The sequence below is a fragment of the Myripristis murdjan genome, chromosome 1 (assembly GCF_902150065.1).
Source record: "Myripristis murdjan chromosome 1, fMyrMur1.1, whole genome shotgun sequence".
In the NCBI taxonomy this organism is placed as follows: domain Eukaryota; kingdom Metazoa; phylum Chordata; class Actinopteri; order Holocentriformes; family Holocentridae; genus Myripristis; species Myripristis murdjan.
In genome coordinates this window covers 30393583-30415670 of record NC_043980.1, presented here as the reverse complement: position 1 = coordinate 30415670, position 22088 = coordinate 30393583, and the positions used below count along the sequence as shown (strand labels likewise).

The 22088-nt window shown below is 41.0% G+C and overlaps 2 protein-coding genes across 2 annotated transcripts; one reads left to right on the top strand and one right to left on the bottom strand.

Annotated features, from left to right (window-relative positions):
• The first annotated feature begins 172 nt into the window (after nt 1-172).
• Nucleotides 173-3428, top strand: dpcd (deleted in primary ciliary dyskinesia homolog (mouse)). Its single transcript, XM_030060001.1, has 6 exons — nt 173-278; nt 954-1034; nt 1151-1275; nt 1448-1581; nt 1773-1875; nt 2227-3428. The coding sequence occupies exons 1-6, from the start codon at nt 215-217 to the stop codon at nt 2329-2331; spliced, it is 612 nt and encodes a 203-aa protein (XP_029915861.1). The 5' UTR covers nt 173-214; the 3' UTR covers nt 2332-3428.
• A 1606-nt stretch (nt 3429-5034) lies between these two features.
• On the bottom strand, nt 5035-8539 carry fgf8b (fibroblast growth factor 8b). The gene is made up of 5 exons (XM_030057145.1): nt 8481-8539; nt 8322-8358; nt 7392-7572; nt 5581-5687; nt 5035-5331 (listed from the first exon to the last, which is right to left on the bottom strand). Exons 1-5 carry the CDS (start codon nt 8537-8539, stop codon nt 5035-5037), a joined length of 681 nt encoding a protein of 226 aa, XP_029913005.1.
• Nucleotides 8540-22088: the final 13549 nt, after the last annotated feature.

Below are 22088 nucleotides of genomic sequence, written 5' to 3'. Positions count from 1 at the left end.
CTGTTTTTGTTTTTGTTTTTTCAGAAACTTGGATAAAGTTTAAAAGTGTGCGCAATGTATAAAATAAGATAAATGTGATTTTTAAAAATATGTATTTTATGATTTATACAGAAAAAAAAAAAAAGATAGACTGTAGAAACAATTCTTCTTTTGGGTTGTCATGGGGAGTTGTCATGGCTACGTGACGTTACCAGGGGCTCTCCACCACAGAAACATGGCCGTGCAGAGCTGGGCTGAGCAACTAAAATCATCAAAGAAAACAGCTTTAATAAACAGCGGTAAGAACAACACAGTATACGTAGTTGTTTAAACAGATAGATTTTTATTCGCCAAATAACTATTGGTTCGTTTTAGCGTTAAACTTCATCATTTTGTGCTGGTTAGTTGTCCCCAATATGCTAGCTAGCCAGCTTCCCAGCTAATTGACTACAGCTAGCAGGTGTTGATGATGAAAATACAACGCTAAACTTTTCTCAGCCTGTTTTTTTTTTTTGTTTTTTTTTTTTTGAAAGGCTCCTGCTACACCAAACAGCTGTAAACATAAAACGCCGCAAACATCTGGATGTCTTTAAAATTATTTTGCATATTTCATCCATTTTTCATCACTGTGCACTTGACAATATAAAGGTGGATTTAACTATTCCACCTCAAATTAACTTCAATTTAACATTTATGTGCCCTTAGAAAGGTTGTAACTGCGTATAGACAACTTTATATTTTTGATACAGTATGAAAAGTAAATTGTCTCAAAACGTATCACATATATCATGCATCATTATCAATATTGCCGTTTGCAAACATGAAAATAGATATATTGTGTCCTAAGTGCAATTGTGGTTGGTGTTTTCATCAGCATGTTTTTTTGTTACCAAACCAAAAACGCATTCCAGTCTCCTGTTGTTTAAGATTTGTCCCTGACTATATAATTATGTCTTTTCAACTTCCATGTCCAGGAAAAAGGAAGGTCCATTACCTCTTTGCAGATGGAAAAGAAATGGCTGAGGAGTATGACCTGAAAACAGATGACCTCATTGGTAACTGGAGGCTCTCGTCTTTATGTTTTATACGGCAACCTGTGGCTCATAATTTTTCTGCATTTAAATACATGGGATAAGTCCACTGATGCTCAGAACCGTTTGGTGCGTTTCAGTACGAAAGTGGCGATGCAAAAGCACACTGGGAGCTCAGGGGCAATGGCAGATAGAAGTTGGAGAGTCGCTCACAGCCGCTGGCGCTTCTTTGGATTCGGAGTTGATCAAGGAGAACTGCTCCTGTGTGGGTTTCCTTCTGTATTCCCCTTTAACTTTTTTAGATATAGATTACAAAACAATACATTTTTCATGTGCATTTTTGCTTCCTTTAGCTCACTTTGATTCTACTGACACTTTAAAGGCAAAAGCTGGTATGTCTTGTGTCTCTGAGATGAACTCGCTGTTTGTTTCCACAGCCTGTCTTCATGCGTAAAGACACAAAGACCAGTTTCCAGTGGAGAATCCGCAACCTTCCCTACCCCAAAGAAGTATTTAGTGTGTCAGTGGAGCCGTCTGAAAGATGTTGCATCATAAAAACCTCCAACAAAAAGTAAATATGACCGGGTATATTGTGTTCTCAGCGATGTAAAGTTTGCATACATTTTGGACATCTTCACCTTCTTGTGTACAGCTGTTCATTTATTGTGTGTAGTGTTTGCATCCGCCCTATAGATGGCACTGTTTACAATACATTGATGTATAGCTTGGTCAACTCATGACATCCTCTCCATGTCTTTCCAGGTATTATAAGAAATTCAGTATTTCTGACCTAGATCGATGCCAGTTACCATTGGACTGCTCTGCCCTCAGCTTCACTCATGCCAGTAACACGTTAATCATCAGTGTAAGTCCTGCGCAACAGGAAAAAATAAATTACATCAAATCTCTCATGTTGTTTTAACTTATGCACCATGTCTGAACTAATGAATGAAATAACAATAATGTAAAAGCTTAGATATTTAATCATACAGCACACTGATGATATACTGCCCTAAAATATTTTAACAATCTGAATAATGGCAAAAATATCTGACTGCCTTTTTAACACCTACCATAACTGACCTCTCTGTGATATTAAACTTTTTTTTTTTTTTTTGTAAGCCTACTTTATCCCAAACATGATTACAGTAAAGGATGTGCATGAGGGAGACAGGGGAGAATGTGGAAGTAATTACTTTTCTTCTCTCCTGTCCAGTACAAGAAACCCAAGGAGATCTTAACCCTTGAGCATGAGCTACTGAAGGAGCTGAAAAAACTGCAGGGGACCAGCGAAGGGGACGGTGACTGCAAAACTCAGTAAAGTCTGACTGTGGGAAGGAGGGAGCGACGCTGCGTTGCATTCAAAGCGGAACCAAACATCAACATTTTCCAATGCAGTCAGACGTGAGCTTTCATTTAGTGTCTTTCTTTATTGGTTCCCTTCATTAAGAAGACCTCCACTCAGTGCCTTTTCCATGGTTTAATGGTTCTCATTGTGTTTTACTAATTAGGGTCCATTTATGTGAGTTGATGAATCAGTGCAGGGGGGTTGTAACTTATTCAGACATGTGTATTTTATACAGATGTGATTCTCTCAAATATATTTAACTATGTTTTTTAGCCTTGAGTACCTACGCAAATATTACATTTTTTTCACAGAGAGTTATTGCACAAACAATTTACAGTCCTCTGAGAATGGATGAAATTTCATAGCTACTATATGTCTTGTTGCTTCTCATTACATGTTATCCTCCACCTTCCAAAACTGGCGAGAAGCAAATGGGAAGAGGGTCACATAACATACCAACCCCCCTTGTAAAACACTCAAAACACACAATGCCTCGTCCCTGTTCGTTACAGGGTCACCGTTACGAGCACATCCCATTTGTGTTAACTGAATACCCCCATGTTCCTTGCATGTAGTGGGCCACCCTGAAAGTCATTAATGAAAACTTTGGTTTGCGAGGAAGCTTGTCTTACTGTTCCCCAGAGTCGGCCCTGTGCACCAGGGACACTCTGGCTTTGGAGCTTCCAATAACTACTCTGTATTAAGACAGAAAATGGGCGAAATGATTGCATGAATTCATTCCAAATGACTTAAAAATTAATCTCCTGGAATACACAAAAAATCCTGTTAAAAAACACCAAGGACTCTCTGCAAAAACAAACAAGAATATTAATTTGGTGTTTCTCATCTTTCATTTTGGAACTGTATGTGATTATATAACACAGTGTATTGAAGGAGAAAAATATACAGCCATGCTTGACTGCAGATTATTTGTCTATTTTTTTTTTTACCAAGGTCAATTAAAAAAAAAAAAATACTACCCTGTAAGAAATGCTTAGACAGTGGATAAAAAAGAGCTCCGCTGTTTAAAGGAAACAATGCCTTTTAAATACAGATTGTTTCAACCTTGTGATTCCTTGCATTTTTTTGCCACTCGTCCAAACCCAGAGAGCAAGTGCAGAAGACAGAGACAAAACCACAGGTCTCACTCACTATTGTGCTTTGTGTACTTCCAGATGGAAAGAACAGTACACCAAAACATTTGAAAACTGGTCAGTCTTGTTGTTTTGTAAGTTCAGTGCTGGATTTGTTGGATTTTTTTGAAACTGACAAAGGACAATCCTGCATTCTTGGACTCTTGGTCAGTTAATAAAAGTTTGCTGTTGATTTTCTGTGCTGGTTTACAGTCTTCAAAGCTCAGGCTACTGTCACAACAAATTCCTGCTGCAGCAAACAACAACTAACAAATTGGACATCTAGCTCCTGCATTGTGAGAGCAGTGTAGTCTCTCTGTTCAGGGTCTTCTTCCTCCCCTGTCGTTTGGCCTCTGATGGTCATGCTCAACTGCTTCTGGGAAGAGGGTTTCTTTTCTGACTCCCTTTCATTCCCGAATGCCTCTTCCCAGCCATTCCCCCTCTTTCAGTCGATGCCACATTTTGCCACACAGACCCTGATGCTTTTTCTGCATCCCCTCAGCTCCCTCTCCGTAAGCCCCCTCCAACCCTTTACCCCTCCCTGTGTGACTGGCTTCTTTTTGATAACTGACCCCTCCTCGTGTTATTATTCAAACCCACTATTGTATAACATGCCCTTTTATATGAGGTTTCACAAAGGGCCCATTTGATCAGAGGGTTACGGTGTGCGATCGTGAGAAATGCAACTACATGGTGGTAACCTTTGTTTGGGCCAAAATGGTGGGCTGACCTCATCGCTTTTAATGCATAGCCCAGGCCATTCAGGCCCAAGTCTCACTTGCTGAGCACATTGAATTCAGTAGCCTGTCACAGATATTGCCCCTCAGTTATCTGGGTCTCCAGCTTGAAGAGGAAGAAGAAGAAAAAAAAAAAAACAACAGTTTTGGGGGCGACCAACAATGTATACTATAGCTTTCCATCCCAAACCCACCAAACAAGAAAAAGGCCAAGCAACTCGTTAACCGTTTCCTTAGTGGTTTTAATATACACTCTACAATAAATATTTCCATCATTTTAAGTCATTTACATTTTTACAGTAAAAATATATTCATATATGTAGAAAAACAGGTTAAAAATGCACCAAAATGGCCTCCTAAAGGCAAAATAGCATGTCTACTCATCATCATAGATGCTGCAACCACAAAGTAACCCACAGATAGCTGCCATGTCTATGTTCATTTGTATTCATTTCTCTTTTAAACATTCTTTATTGCTGGGCTGTCTAATTTCTAACCCAGTGTGTCCATTCATTCCAATGTCAATGAGCTCTTCAGTACTTTAATTGGCCCCTGATTTAATAAGAAATAAATCCTCCCTAAATTCTTCTGTCTGACGTGGAAATAACTAGCAGATTAGATAGTCAATGTTTAGATACAATCCAGTACAAAGTATTACATAATGAGTCCACACAAAGGGGCAGGAAATGTAAAGGTGGCCACTTGATGGTAAAAGTTAATTCTGCTGGGAACACTGGTTTTCTCTTGTAGTGGTTCTTCCTTGTTGGTTTGTCCCACTCCACTGTCTTCCTCAGTGGTTTTAATTCTCAGTGGCCCCCTGAGCGTTGGTGATGGGAATGCTTAGTCCTCTTGTTGAAAGGGTGGACGGGGACAGGGAGAGGAAGCACATCAAACGGTCTTCTCTCACTCAGCAAGTGCCCCCTGGGTAGGCGCTTCATGAAGTGGGCCTCCCTCTGGTGTTGCTTGGTCCTGGAGGCTTTCCGCGGACGGCCCTTGCGTGTGAAAGCCATGTACCAGCCCTCGTACTTGGCGTTCTGCAGCGCTGTGTAGTTGTTTTCCAGAACGATCTCGGTGAAGATGCAGTCTTTGCCTCGTCCTTTCCGCTAGGAAAAGAGAGAGGGGGAGAAGTTGGGGTATTTTGGATGACTCCCAAGATGTGGAAATATCGTCCTTACTTCCAGACAATTAAATACCATAAGAAACCTTGAGAGCACTGTTCAGGAAAGTCTTAAAATCAAATTTCAAATGTTCATAAACTGCAATTCTGTGGTGTCATTAACAAGAGAGAGACAAGCTTTTCAAGATGTTGGTATATTCACACGGAACCACAAAACTATTAATTCCACATTTACCTTGCCGATCAGCTTCCCCCTCTTGTTCATACATATGTAGTATCCCGTCTTCGCCCCTTTAATACGAATGCGACTTCCAAAAGAGTCTGTCTCCACCTCCAGTTTCGCTGCACAGACACACAAAACACAAATAATGAGATGACACATTTCTGGAGTAGTGCGCACATAGATTATGATGTTAGAGGTGAATGATTTTTTGCAACCCCTTTACACTATATGGGTACAGCAGTGGTTGCTGCTATATTTTGCAATAACAATCATGTTGTCGTGGGCACATACTCAGGACACTGAGTCTTTGTGTTAAATTGTTTTGAGTACTAACATTGTTTTTTTTTTTTGTTTGTTTGTTTGTTTACAGAATTATGAAAATGACATATAAACCCCCTCTTAACCCTTGACACAGCAGCATTTTTTTTTTTTTTTACAAAGCATGCAAGTCTTCCAAAATAGCATCAAATGATAGTGATTGTGCACAGCCTGATTGTCATTGAATGGCTGTAAATGCTGTGCTGTGATGCAGTTCAGACTGAGGATAAAAGGGAGAGTGAGAATACAGCGGTCAGGGACACAGCCACAAGCACAGAGCAGCGGTCAGATTTGGGCCTGTTACAAGAGTGACACCCACTTAGGATGTGTAGCTTATGCTGTGTGTGTGTGTGTTTGTGTGTGTGTGTGTGTGTGAGAGAGAGAGAGACAGACAGACAGAGTGTGCGCGTGCACATTTATGCATGTGTTTGTGTGTGCATGCATGCGTAAGTGCACAGGCAGAGAAATTTGAAAGACAAAAGAGCACACAGGAGAGGTGACCTGAGGAAAGGGGATAAAGTGAAGATGCTGACTTCACCGCTCCTTATAAATTGAGTCATACATTGAGTTGTAAAGCAATGAAAATTCCTCATAAAACGACCCTCCAAAAAGCAGGCAGCAGGCACTGAGAGGTGGATGGATGATGGTAGCTGTGGTGGAAAGATGGCTAGACACACCAAAAATGCTCTGGTGACAGGAATTTGCTGCCCTTAAATTTAAGACAGTTTCTCCCTGCAAGAAATAAATAAATAAATAACGCCCTTTTGCCTAGATTCCAGCAGGTGCCACACACTTACATTTCAACACCACCACACTGGAGAAAATAATCTTCATAACACCATAAAAAAAGCAACAGTGTTGCCACTAACGATGTTTACAATTGTTGCTATTGTTTCTCTTGGCAGAAGCATTTTCCCCCCAATGCCATCAAAAGCAATAACATTCCCACTGCTTTTCAACCCTGTCAACAATTCCCGATTTTTGAAAGTGACAAATGGTTCGTAATTGGAGCAACAATTTTCGGAAGATTTAAAAGCGCTGAACTGTTGACCTGGGCCTAAAACGCGACTTTAATTGATTGTTCATCCGTCGTCAAATACAGTTGCTTCGTTATTTCAGAGACAACAAAAACTGCTCTTCCTGAATGAATTAACATATGCAGACCTCAGTTAAGCTGGCTTCTGCACTGCAGACCGTAGATTAAAAAAGAGCAAGGTTAAGGAACTGAATGAACTATTCAGAGAATGTCCAGAAAAATAAAAGGTGAAACTAGGACGCGCTGTTTTTTTTTTCTCTGTCTCCTCATGTATTTTGAATAAATGAATTACCCCTGCCCTGGTGTTTATCAAAAATATGCCCAAACTAAGTGGGACATGAATGTTGCTTTTATAATTCTGATTTTAGGTGTTGATTCCAGTACTCTTTGACACAACATTTGCATTGCCTATCTGTTATTCCAGTTTCTGGTGTCTCCTGGCCTGATGTGTTGGTCACCTTATTCTTACCGTGCACTGCCCCGTCGTCTCCATTGGCATTGACTCTCTTGTTGCCCAGGACCTGGACGTGTTTGCCGCTGGTTCGGCTGTACAGCTGATATGTTCGGGTCAGCCTGCGGCTCGTCCGGTCCGACAGCCTGCTTTGCTCGGTCACATGGTGCTTAAAATTAGGGGGGGACTGCACACTGTTCTGTCGGGCAATAGAAAACACATGTTTAAAAAAAAAAAAAAAAAAAAAAAAACACTTGTCATCTATTTTAATATCGTTGAATTTTAATGCTCAGCTCGAAAAGCCCCTTATTTGAAAATGCAGCAGCTTTAACTCTGAGGAGTCTAGCCGGCCAGTTGAACAGCCAAGGCCTTGGCGCAAAGCCTACACTCAGCCTAATTAATATTATTTCATTCATCAAATGCAAAAGATTCACCCATGCATTTTTTCTGACATTTATTTGCACAGTGGATTTTTTGGGGGGAATTTGCATCCTGCATGACTTGTCTAAAGAAAAAAAAAATCCCCTCTGGAAGCTAAGAGTGTTTGGGGAGATGCTTGGATGGAGCCCGCTGTCCTCACTCGGGATGACATATCCCTCTGATGGTTGTTTTTACCACCGATGATCTTTCACCCCTGTCTCCCCGGACTATTTCCCTTAACGGTTCTTTTTTCAATCCAGCCATACTCCATCCACATATGTTTTAACAATTACCTTTTAGGCTGGAGCTTACCTCTTTTCAAGATGTTTGAATTGTTGCCAATTGCCATAGCACTCATAGTAAAATGTTTTCATTGTTATTGCACCCTATTGCAGATGTAGAGACGGCAGACTAAGCCACTAAGCATGTAGCCGAAATACCTGTTAACTTTTACTTAGTAAATAAAGGAGCTATTTGTCGGAGTAATGAAACATTAATGCTTTTTATTAAAGTGAAAATGTGAGTTACCTGTGCGTAAAAGCAAAGCGCCGCGAACTGAAGTAACCTGGGGAGGGGAGAACAAGAAAATACAATAACTTTAAAAACGGTCTTATTTATTTACTCAGGAGCTTACACAGGCGGCTATTACTGTGATACCTGGGGTCGCCTTGAAATATCTTTACTTACAGATAACCTAATCTCGATGTTCTAAGCCTCATCTTGAAATAAGTCAAATATTGCTTCATGAATACTCCACTCATTCAGTGCTTCAGCCTCTTGGAAATAAAAGTTCCTCCTGATGGGAATTTCAACTCAGCTTTATCTCCCTCCTGTTACATATAGAAAGTGATAGCCTCGGCAACGGAGAGATCCAAAAGTGACGGGGTCCCAGGCAGGATCTACTCATTGATAGCTTTACAATAAAAAAAAAAAAAAAAAAAAAAAAAAAAAAAAAAAAAAGGTCCAGGAGATTTAAAGATGCTGCGGAGCCGATCCAAACCCAGAGTCCGCAGCGAGCACTGCTGTCATCAAACGCCGTTGTTTCACGACCACCATCAAATCCCTGTCGTGTCAATCACTCTCCCACCAATGAAGGTCTTGATTAGCGTTTTAAGTTGAAATAAATCCCGTTTGAGTTTCAGTAATAATGGAAGTGACGAGCGTGGCGGAGTTCTTTTTTTACGCACGGATCATAATCTTTACGCATCAGCGGTACGATGCACATAAATCTAGGCAACATGAATGATGGAATTAAGAAAAAAAATGTACCAAGTAGCCTAAACGAGTGCCAACATAGCTTTATTTGTTTTCTGTGCAATTATAGCGATGATGATACTGTCTCTCTCTGCTGATAGTGCCCGGATAGCAGGTCTCCAACGTCAACCTTTCTCCCACACGTGTATTTCTTGTGGTTGCCTCTACTCCAGCATCTGTCTCCCTCAACATTTAAATACTTTAACTTGCGGGAAAGTGAATATCCTCGGCGAGAGCAGGCGGGGCGTTCAGGCTGGAGCCAATTTGAAACTGAATACTTGTAGAAACTGTTTGACTATGCTTATTTGCATAGGGATTAAAAAACATAAATACCGCAATTATCAACAGGATAAGTGTTTACATTTCAATAAACTGTTGTAAGATGGACCTAAAAGTAAGTTATTTCATGGGTCTTCCATAAGTGGGTTAATATGGAGGTTGGCTTTACAGAGGAAAACACTAAATAAAGTAGTAGGGACCACATATCCTACCGGTGTCTTATATAAGATTTTGATCAGCACTGAATCAGAATCATAGTCACTTTGAGGTGAATGCATTCAAATTCTTATACCTTTATTTATAGAAAATCACAGTGCACTTGATTTTATTAGCAGAAATGTCCACATGGAAAAATTCCCTGGCATGTACTTGAGAAAATCTACAGTTACATTAACTTATTCCCTTACTGCAGGTTAGAGGTTGTTTGGTGGTCCCCCAGGACAGACCTTGATGTACTTTTTCATCATACATATGTAAGTAATATGTATTCCATGTGAACACATGACACAGAGTGGTTTTCACATAACATCTAAAGCCTTTGCCTTGGATACAAATGGTCTCGCACTCACAATCATTATTCCTTAACTTTTCACAATCTTTTTTTTTTTTTATTCCCAGAATGTGTCCAGGGCTTCGTGTGCAACCTTTACAGCATTGTTTCATACAACATTGTGTCGTACATTATGCCATTATCATGTAATTTTTTTTTTTGTAATGTGTCACGGACTGAGCTGGGAGACCAGAGACAGGTGTTTTTCTGAAAAATGTTAAAAAAAAAAAAAAAAAATTGCAAAAAGCAAAAAAGTAACAAAAAGACTTCTGAGAGTAATCCTGGGCCCATAAGAGTTAAAAATAACAGAACTAAACTGAGGCACTAACAGAAGAAAACCTAACTATACAAACTGAGACATGGAAACATATATATCAGCTAGTCAGGCCATACAGATACACAGGGGCACAGACAAAGACATCACCATTTAAACAAACTACAGTAGCCACAAGACCTGCCAATACAGTGCTATGTACAGCGCTGCATAATATTAACTAAGGAAGAATAATGGAAGAATAATATAAAAAAACACAGCTGTCAAAGAAATCATAAAAATCAAACTAGAAAATACCAAGCTTCCCACGATGCAGGAGGAACATGGTGCAGTCCAATTGGCAATCAGCAGCTTTTTAAAGAAGGTCTGATGCAGCTGGGCCTTCTTTTGTTGGCCAGCCAGTCAACTCCAGCAGCAACCCTCAGAAACAGGTAACTCAGAGAAAACTCAATTAACTTAAATTGAGTTTTACTTAAATTAAATAATTTAAGTTAATGAAAACTAGTGCCGCAACACTGACAAAAAATTCTGATAGATAACTGTGCTGTCTTTATATCTTATTTTCATTTTTAAATCTCATTTTCTACACTTAATTTTTCTCCCAATTTTTACAATAGTATTTATTTATTTCCTGTCTGTTGATAAACGTGGTATTTCCTGCGGGTAATACAATGAATTGCTTTATGATGATAATGTCAGGTATCACCCATATTTGTTGTCATGTTGTCTGCTGGGGATGTCATGTACTGTAAAATGGAGGGGTTACATGGCTAGGTACCATTGTGTGATGTGGCCGTTGGTGTCCCTTATCCACCGCAACCACTGAAAGGCTTTGTGATCAGTCTGCATAGCGGATTTTGCAGATTATGTGAAAAGTTTAAGTGTGCACTTGATGGCCAGGGCTTCGTTCTCCATTGTAGAGTAGTTGACCCCTTAGGAACAGCTTGCAGCTGATGAAAGCAACAGGATGTTGACCCTCTGGTGGTCCCTGCAGAAGAACAGCTCCAATACCACTCTCTGAGGCATCTGTTTTCAGAATGAAAGGTTTCTCAAAGTCACGACTGTAGAAGACAGGGTCCTTACCCAAAGACTGCTGACTTTCCCAGAATGCTGCTACCACCTCCTGCTTCCACTGAACCTGGTTCGAGCACCTTGATTTTGTCATATCTGTGAGTGGAGCAGCTCTGGCTAAAAAAATGGGGATAAACCAGTGATAGAAGTCTGCCATTGCTAATAAGCATCTCAGTCACTTCCTGGTCTGAGGTAAGGACAGGATTTCATGGCATGAACCTTGTGGACCTGTGGCTTGATCATTCCATTTCCAAAGATGAAACCCAGATCTTCAGTCTCAGATCTGGCGAAGACACACTTTGCAGTGTTAATGGACAGGCCTGCACATTGGAGGCACTCCAGAATTTCCCTCAGATACTGGGGATGCCCCTCCCAGTATCACAGTGCCATCAAGGTATGCACACGCATAGTTGTCACATCCACAAGGAGGCACTCCGGTATCCCTAACTCATGTGGGAGCCTCATCTTTTAACATACTATCATGTTCAACAATGTTTGTGCGACCTGGGTGCTCTAAAATATTTAAAGATTACATTAAGCTTTCACCTTATTTTCTTGATCAGCTGACAGATTGCCTAGTTCAGCAGGGGCAAGTGAGTACAGGTATTCTCATCTCATCTCAGGCCTCTTCCTCCTCCACAGCTCTGATCAGCAAAACCTCTGCCTTCCTCTCAGATCTTTCAGCCCACTTCTTGAGCAGGTTCACATGCAGCACCCTGCTGGAACATGGTCACCTTAGAGTGGCAGCTTGATAGGCGCTGGGTCTAAGTTGTTTCTCCACCTCAAATGATCCTTGCCATTTTGCCAGAATCTTGCTGTCTCTGGTGGGTAACATGACTAAGACCTTGTCACCTGGGATAAAGGTCCTCTGCCATGCGCTGCTAGGCAAGTCATCTTTTGTAGCCTCTCTCGAATCTGAACAACATAGGGGGTGTTGTTAACAGGCCATTTCCTCCCCTGTTCCTAGGCCTTCCTCAACAGGATTAGAGGTCTTCTCACCTTATGATCGTACAACACTTTGAATGGTGGAAAAAACAGTAGAGGCCCAGGGTACTTACCTGTATGCAAAGAGGAAGTGAGTTGGCTGTTTATCCCAATCAGAACCACTATCATCGACAAACTTACAGAGCATTCGCTTGAGGGTCTGGTTGAACTGCATCAGTGAGTTCGTCTGTGGATGGTAAGGGGTAGTTTGTACACACTTGGTGCTAAACAGTTGATAAACTTGTATCAGAAGTGTGGACATAAGGTAGTGTCAGGTCAGTTAAAATCTCATAGGAGAAACCATCTCTGGAGAAGAACTGCACCAAGGAGATTGGCACAGTTCATTGATAATGCCTTGACAGATTTTAGCGGAAACACTTGACAAAACTCTTCACATCAGACATTCATTTGTCATTTTTTTTAACCAAAGAACACTGTATTATGAGTGAAACAAATTTCATTGGCCCCAGATTGTTTGATACCAGTGCAGTGTGTATCAGACAGATTTATGTTCAGTATCCAAGCTTTGAATCTCATCATTATTCTAAAGATTGAGACCACTCTTACCTGTGAAGCTTGGTACATACAGGCCCATATTCTGTGTGAGACCAGCATGGGAAACTTTTGTTCCCTGCGCACCAAACAGCTGTTCACGTGTAAAAAGTGCAATTATGTGAATATAGTCAATGTCTCAGCTGTAAATCAGTCATTTCAGCCAATGCAGGGATTTAGAGGGTGTAAATGTACCTGCCTTATTAGTTCCAGTGGGACGCCGCAACAAGTGATTTTGCCACCTGGAACGATTCAGCACTTTGTTCTGGCATATTTTGACCCCAATGAAACGGTGGTTGTACATCCAGATATGGAGTCCACATGTTTATATGCATGCTAATTAAAGCTCTTTTTTTTTTTTTTTTTAATAATCAAGACAAGATAATTATCAGATAATTGCTTGACTATTTTCTTCTCAGACATCCCTTAACAGATCTAATGCCAGATTAAAGTTATTGGAGAGTGTTACCTTTGGATTATGCACTGTCACTGCTGCTTTGTACAACATTTATTGAATGTATGTGACAAGTATAGGTAATCTCTGCACAGTGATTTTGCCTGTAAAACTAAATGTAACTATAATAAAAAAAACTATAGTAAATGGCTGAAAAAAGGTGGCAAATCGACAGTTTAGCTGCATAGTTACACACACAGGTAATAATACACAGGCTTCCTTACTTTTTTCACAGAATAGAAGCTATTTTGTGCCAACATAGTTTTGGACTTATATGCCTACAGCTTATTTACAGAGAGGGATGTGGACAGATATGGATAATGACTTTGAAGAGAAGGGAATAAAGGAAATACCAAACAAATTATAGTTTTATATGGGCCTGAAGTTGGATTACTTCATGATACAGAATGATACAGAATGTTGTTTGAGGGTGAGGACTGTAAGAAAAACAAATTCAAAAGACCTCAGACTTGCCTGGTTTAAGAAGAGTAAACAAGTAGTTAGGATATATTCATTGGAATGGATGATGAGTCTCAGGCCTTTTTGTATCTGAAATTCCTTTATTAGTAAGGCCTTAAAGACTTTATAGCTGAAATGTGTACAAAGTGTACAATATGTTTGACTATCCTTGCTGGTACATGACCATAAACAATGTATATTGATTTTTGATTCAGTAAGACCAGTGCTGTGACTGTCATCAGTCATGTGGAGCAGGTAAACAGCTTCAATAAAAAGCTGACCTCCCTAGCAAACAGCAGTCTTTCTCACAAGAGTACAATTATTAATATGTAATTGGAAAAGGTGCAACTGATATTGACATGAAAGATCTAGACCTGTACCTTACTCGAGCATTGACCATCATCTGAACTGCCTTCTTCATGAATTCCTTTTGAAGTGCCCATTTCAGTTTTGCGCATACAGCTATGTAGTTCATGGTAAGACAAGCCAAATGAATACAAAACACCACAGCTCAGTTTGACTTATTTTCAGTAGCTCAGCTGGCATCCATAAGCCATGTTGGATTAAATCATCCGCAGCAAAGAGTGATGCAACTTTGCAGTGCTTGGTCTAGTGCATCTATTATGGGGCGGTGTGGCTCAGGAGGTAGCATAGTCATCTCGTAATTGGAAAGTTCCTGGTTTGGCTCCTCCAGAGAGCACATCGAAGTGTCCTTGAGCAAGACTCTGAACCCTTAGCTGCTCCTGATGGGCAGCTTGGCACTTTGCAGGGCAGCCTTTGCCATCAGTGTGTGTGTGTGTGGATGGGTGGATGTGAGGCAAACATTGTAAAGCACTTTTAATGTTCAGTAGACAAAGAGTTACTGAAATGCAGCCCATTTATCTAGGGAGCAAATATGTCACTATGCAATCTTAGCTATAGCTTCTTAAATCTACCCCACAGTTGAGAACAGCTGAGAACATTTGGTCCAGTAGTTTGGTCCATGTGCAGCTGGAACATCCCTTTGACTTTACCCTCACAACAACCTGCAACAGAGCCACTTACAATTTGGAAACAATTTCCCCTCTGAGGACAACTTTAACCCAGATGACATTTGGTTAGGGTGACCTGTCGGGCAGGTTTGGCTGCAGCTCCCCAGACAGTTCATGAAAGCCTCCCAAGTTCCTCTGAAACTTGATCAAAAGCTACCACTTTTTATTCTCGTTTTTTACATACTTAACAGTCTGCTGTCTCACTCCTCAGAATCTCTAGTGACCAGCTTTTCTGGCCTTTTAATGAGTATAAGAAGAGTTGTGAGGAGTTGACATGGCTCCAAGTGTTGCCCCAGATCCCAACTCGCTTGCCTTTTCCCTCAGTTTCCCTGTAGTTGGTTGCTGCTTTTCTCATTTGGATCGGACCTTGCTAGCTAATACAAAGCCCTGGTATCAGTGAGTGGGGTACAAAGGCAGCATCACTAGAGGCTGCTAAGAGAAAAAAAATCTGAGAGAGGAACTTTTTGGCAAAGGTGCACGTCGGTTATTCTTAGAAGAGGAGTGACTGAATGTCTGAAAAGGCCCAAGAGCAGACTACCATTCAGCGAGAGGTATTATTCCCCCTAGCTAATGTGAGACATAAAAATACACACACTGCCATAAGGCAGGGCCAGTGGAAAGGTAGACACCATAGAGGAAGAGAAAAAACAGAACCAGAGAGAAAGACGGACAGAGAAAGAAAGAGTGACATTGTGTGTGCGCGCGCGTGTGTGTGTGTGTGTGTGTGTGTGTGTGTGTGTGTCTGTGCTGGGGTGGAAACAAAGTGTGGGATTTTGGGATTCTCAGTGTCATCTGGTAGCAGTATCATTCACAGTCCAAACCTCAGCGGTTTTTGGAGCATATCGTAAAGAAAAACTTTTCATCCACCCGGAGATGTGTTGTAATTATGCCTTGGTGCTTTGTTGCAACAACGAGGACCGCAAAATGTGCTGGTCACCACACCGGTAACTTACTTTGAATTAACTCGAGAGTGTCTTGGCTTGCACCACAAAATTGCTGAAAATTACAATTTGCCTCTTGTGCCTTTGCAGGACGACAAGCGAGATCAATAGTGTACATTGTACTAATTGAACTGAAAGAAGAGAATTTTTTACATAAAGTTTTTATTATTCTCATGGCAGTTCTGCTTTATTTAATAGGGAGCAGTGGAATAATAGACCAGGGAGGACAGGAAATATGTGACATATGACAAGTTGAGTAATTGGCTCATTCACAACTCTGTGATGCACCTTAAAGTCCTGAGCCATCTGGATCCCTCAGTGCCCCGAAAGTCAGTTGCCAGTATGTTTATTGAACAGTTTAATGGCTTTCAATTATGAAATCTGTCTTTTTTCTCATTGGCTGTGACATTATAAATGAATCTCCTTAGTGGAATGATGGAAAGACAGAGAGAGGGAGAATAATTGTACTTCTCTGGGCCATTAGAATGAGGTAATCCCTGGGACAGGAGGTGTGTGTGTGGGGGTCTGTCTACCTTTCAGTCACTCAGAGCGGCTCAGTCACACGGTAGCTATTTGCTGTGTGTGTGTGTGTGTGTGTGTGTGTGTGTGTGCAAGTGAGTATGGGTGGGTGGTTGTGCGGGTGTCACAATTCCACTGGCTGAGAAAATTGTTACTCTGAGAAAATTTGGAAAATTAAGTCAAAGTTCTTAGTGCCAAATGACTGTGACCGCTGCCACTGCTTAAGTATTTATTCATGTTTCAGGGGAGTTCAGTGCTTGAATGACTTTTTAACTGTATGAAACGGCTGTCTGGGAATGACCCCGGTGTGTAGAAGTGATTAAGGGAACCCGATTTTGCCATAAACCAAATGTGTTTTCATAAAGACCTCGAGGGGCTCTCTCGGTGATATTAAAGCCACACCGACCGAGTTAGTCTCAAAACACAAGTATGCAAAAAAAAAAAAGTCTTTATTTTGTTATTTTTTTGGGAGAACTAGGTATGAAGTATCCTATTCCATTATTCACTATGTCCTAGAAAATTACCAGGTTGTTGTCAGAAGAGTAATCCAAGAGAAGCAGAAAAGATGAAGGGCCCCACAGTGGCGTCCCCCGCCCTTCCCTGAGAGGAAAGGTGTGTGTGGGGTGAGGTGCTGGCAATGAGGTAGAAAGTTGCCGTTGGCTCTGTCAAAGCGGTCCTCCTTCCCAGTGACGTGGATGTTTCCCCCTTACTTCAGTCCGCAACCCCCCACCTCGAATGGACTGTGATTTACTGTCTTGTAAACACATAGGAAGTAGCATTGAAAACGGTTTAACAAAGTCAATAAAAGCAGACATCATTCCTGGTATCAGGGGGTGGTGAGGGGATGAGGTTTTGGGGTGGCTGAGGGCAGGTTTCCCCTCGTTCCTCCATCTCTCCATCTCCATCCTGTCTCCTTGTTCGTCATCCGTCTCCTCTGATTTTCCTCTTCTCCTTCTCCTTCTCTCTCTCTCCCTCTCTCTCTATAATGCTCTCACTTTCTCTGCATCCCTCCATTTTCATATCATCCTCTCTATCCTCCCCTCTGTTCGTTTTTCATCCCAGCCTCCCTCTCTCTCTCTCTCTCTCTCTCTCTCCCTTTCTGTCTTTTTTATTTCTTGCGCTGGGCAGTGGACAGCCAGAGCAATGGCTTTAGCAGACCTACCTGCAGGGCTGCTTAGGGCGGCTCTTTCATCTGGGCTCTGGAGAAAGAAGCCCCCAGCCCTGAAACAGCTGTGTGGACCTGGGAGTGAGAGGACCATGAAAAACGCAGAGAAGAAAGAAAGGAAATTCAATGGACCTCTGGGAGTCTTACCTCCCCATGCCTCTCTCTCCCTCTGTCATCCCCTCTTTTTCTTATTTTATCTCTTGCTTGCTCGTTATCTTGCAAAAGCTACCCTGTCCAATAGTGTTTTGCTCTCTCTTTGTCCTATTTTTTAATACCATTTTTATATTCCCTCTTCCTCCTCTATCCTTTGATTGTCTTAGCTCCTCGTTTCCACGACGTTTTCTTGCAGTTCCAATTTTTGTCTTTTTCAACACTGAAACAACCCAGTCTCACGTCATCGCTGTGTAACATTTATTTCAGCCAGAGACCTCACATACTCCCTTTCACTACTACATTAATCAAAATGCATGGACGTAAAAAGAGAGATTCAGAGTAGGAGAAACCCGAGTATCTTTGAAGGGTAGTGATGGAACAATATTGGTCTTAAAAACAGGGCCAGACTCAGCTTTAGGTGGTGCATGCAATCACTTTGAGTTTCTATGTGGCCTTGGGATTCCCAATTTTTCACTAAAATTGAATTTATATGCTCTTTATAATATATTTAGACATTTTATCTGGCATAAACAAAAAGCTGTATGAATGCATATTTCAGTTTGAAGGTGATTTGTTGTTGCAGTTTTGTCAGTTTTGTAATAACTTTGTATGATTGCCATTTATAAAATTAAAACAAATTATGACTATAGATTCATAAATTAGACTCCTAGGACCATACAGTTTGTGATGGAATGATGCTCCATACAACATCAGCCACCATTAAATGCAGCATCTTTAATGTTCAGACCATAGAAATCATTCACTTTCCATGCTTCAGACTGTCTGTACACAATAAATGTACAAAGGCAATGTTTAGGCTTTGTGCTCTCAGCATGTGCGAATCTAAAGTCTTGCTCAGGCTTCCAAAAATGCTGAGACCAGCCCTGTCGATTAATCATGAACTCATTTGAAAAGATGGAGCGCGCTATCAAAGCAACATGGTGCTTACGTTTTGCAAGTTGCTCTTAATTTTTTCCTCCTCAGAGATTTTATTTGGGTACAACATTTTCATTATCCAGTACACTGACTTTGGCCATGACTCATGAAACGCTGCACCTCCCACATTCACTGCTACTGGAGTGTGTGTTCACTGCTGGCAGCTGGGCTTTGCCTCTGACTGTCAGTTTTAGTCATTTCAAACTAGGATTGCAAATATGAGCGTGAATAAAATTATATTATTTTGGTTGCCTTGCGTTTGTATGCATGTGCAGCTCATGTAAAATGAGTTAGTGATCACATAACAGTCAGACAGTTTTTGCACCTGCTTGCTTGTGGGCACAGAGCTGTGTCTGCCAAACACCACAAAGGGACACTTTGAACTACCGGCAAACACACCTACTAAGTTAAATTACTTGCAGCGTTTGAGTGTATTTTGTATATTAGCGAAAAAAATCCAGTTTGAAGGTTACTAATTTGCTTTCCACCATGCTTTTTAGATCATACTGTTTAAAATCTTTCTTGCACATAATTCTGTACATGATCCAGTGAGCTATACAAAGCCATTTTAACGCTTATTTGCATTATACCTATTGCAATTATGGATTACCACAAACCCATAAAGAAGATCAAAGATGAAAAATAATTGCCTCATAGTTTTGGTTGTCCACTTTAACAAGCCTGTTTTTGGAAACCAAGACCAACTCGGACTAATTTTTCATCTCAAGCAATATCATAGGTGCGCTTTCAGCTTTGGCTTCTGAAAAATGAGAAAGAGGAGCTGCAGTTTTGGAGCTGAACGTAATGTCCCTTATGCATCATCACCATCAGTCCACTCCGTGGTGAGATCACCGTCCTGGTTTTAAAATTCCTCACACTCATCCAAGAGGTGGGATATAATAAAAAAAAAAATAAAAAAAAATAGAAAATAAAATAAAAGAGAGAGAAATTGGTGAGAACCTGTACCATCCCCGTGGTACAGCTCAAATAGCTTCTCTGTCCCAAGCTTTTATAATCCTATTGTTGCCCCACTACATAGCAGTTACACTGAGTCCTGCTGGTGTTAGTTGATTTGTTTATGTAGGAAAGTGATATACGTGCTGGGGTATATCACTGGAGGAACTCAGCCATAACTGTTTCAGCTTGCCATAGCTGCTTGAAATGCACGTGTATATGTGTGTGTATATATGTGTGTGTGTGTGTGTGTGTGTGTGAGAGAGAGAGAGAGAGGGAGAGGGGGCTTGGGGTGAATGGGTGAGCATCAGGTACACATGGATTGCGTTCAGTTGACTGTCCATGGCATCTTGAATCTCCTAGAAACCAAGCTTTTTTTTCTGAATCTGAATCACTGGCTGACATTTAATCAAATACCACTTTGGGGTTTTCACTGCCGCTGATGATTCCCCCACATATGTTTCTTTTAACTGGCTGAGACATACAAAGGCAGTGGAGCAAAGGCCACCTGAGGATCAGCTTTTTCCTAATTTGTGTTGCTCTCCTCCATTGAAAACAAATGGATCCGGTTACCTCATTTGCTTCAACACAGTTGCACCGAACATTTATAAAGGTCATCAGATGTCAACAGATTATTTATTTACTTATTTGTCTAAGTGAAATTCAAAGAAGATCAGCATTGCAATGTTCAGCCTTAGTGCAGGGCTCAGTCTCTGAATACTATATCAGCTGCTTTCCTAAACAATATAAAAACATGCTCTCTGAACACAGGGACGTCCCACTCTGTGGTGCTAAAACAACATCAACAGAACCTATAAAGAATCAGATCGCAAGTTTTCCATTCCTTTATTGTCAAGTGTTTTAAAGCCCACTTAACAGAGGGGACTTTAATAGTATCATAACAGTTATGGATTACTGGCAAAGTACTCCAGCAGCACCGTTTCCCCAACAGTTTAAAGCCAGCTTTGGAAGATGTAAAAAACTGACCTGTGAATCACCTGGCTCTTCCATCCCTCTCTCCATCCTACTCCCCACCCCGGCTCCCCCAGAGAATCCACTCCGAGAGAGCGAGACCACAAGATATAAAATGAAAATGGAGAGATGAGGAGAACTGGAAATAATGGGTGGGAGGGTGGCTGGTTGACAGTGGGGGCTAAGTAAGGCATAGAAACACAAAACTAGGGGGACAGAGCAAGAAAGCAGAGAAGGAAAGTCTACTTTGAGGCTGAGAAAAAAAAGGAAGAGAGAGAGAGAGAGAGGCTTGACCAGGCTAGTGTTGAGTACTGTTTTGTTTGTTTAGTCCCCTTCAAAGGCAAGCTTAATTATTTTACCATGCTGTGCCTGCAGAGACTGCAGGATTCATGGGCTGCTTTCAGCCCCTATCTCCTCCAACCAATTGTGGGCTTAACCCTTTCCGACCTGTAGCTCTGACTTAACCCTCCAAAGGATCGCCTCTAAGATATTACTGGCGTTAGAGGTTCAGATAATCATCCCAAACATCAATTTAAATAATCATGTAATACTATCCAATTGTATTTTTTCCTTATTTGTCTTTTTTATCTTGGGGATCCTCTGAAAATCTGTCCAGTATCTCATCTATGCGCTCGGTGACACTGTACACAGCTGTTGTCCATATCCTCATGAAGATGAAACATCGTCTGAAGTCTGGACTGATTTCTGCTGCCTGCATCCAAAGCTGAGCTGGCAAGCATGGCTACAGGCAACAAAAAACTACACTTGTGAGCGACTGATGTGTGGGCAAGCGAGTGAGAGAATCAAAGTGGATGTGGAGGAGCAAAAATCACAGCGCAGAGCGGGGCATTTCTAGAGTTAAAATAGACAGACTCGGTAGCCAGTGTACAGATGTTTAAGGCTGTTATCAGTGCATTTTTTTCTTGTGTTAAAGTGAGCAGTCACCACAGTTAGCCAGTTGTCTTGTAGCCAACAAAATCTCGCTGCAGTGTTTCCCTCATTACTTTGTTGAAGCAGTGGATGGCTTTGAATGGGCTTTATGAAAGTGCTGTGATTCCAGTCCAAAAACCAGTTTCAGGTCTCGACCATAGCTGAGAATTTTTTTTTTATTTCAGTTTTAGTTCTTTTAATTTGATGAATGTGGAGCATTAAACATCTGCAACACATACTCTTCAAATACATCTGCACCACAGTAGTTTATTTATAACATAACGCGACTGCAGATGTATTGTAACTTGGATGTTATGGTGTATATTATAAAACTGGCCCACTTCACAGTTTTTGAAGCGAATTACAGGCTCAAGTAACATGTCAGAAGGTGTTTTGGACTGGGTAGTGTGGTGATGGGACTTTTTAGTGTGAATGACGAGCTTCAAGTGAAAATGCATGCTTTTATGTTGAAACTGCATATTATAAATCATTGCCTTTCCATTTTATTCATTTATTATGTACATAAGGATCTGGAGTATTGTAGCTTAGTGACTCTCCCAAATTATTTCCAAAATAATACGGGCCTCTGTGATCTTGTTCAGTCAGGTATGGCAAGTGAACAGCGGATCACTTTACATCAAATGGGAATGCCACTCAGTTGAGGAGCTTCGACATGTTATTCCTATAGTCTAGACAGTCTGGGACAGATGTCATGGAGATGTCAAATTTGGACCAACTAAGAATGTACTGTGCAAAATGCTAAAGGTGGCTTCACTGCAAAAAACCAAACCAAAACAAAACGAAAAAACAAACTTAG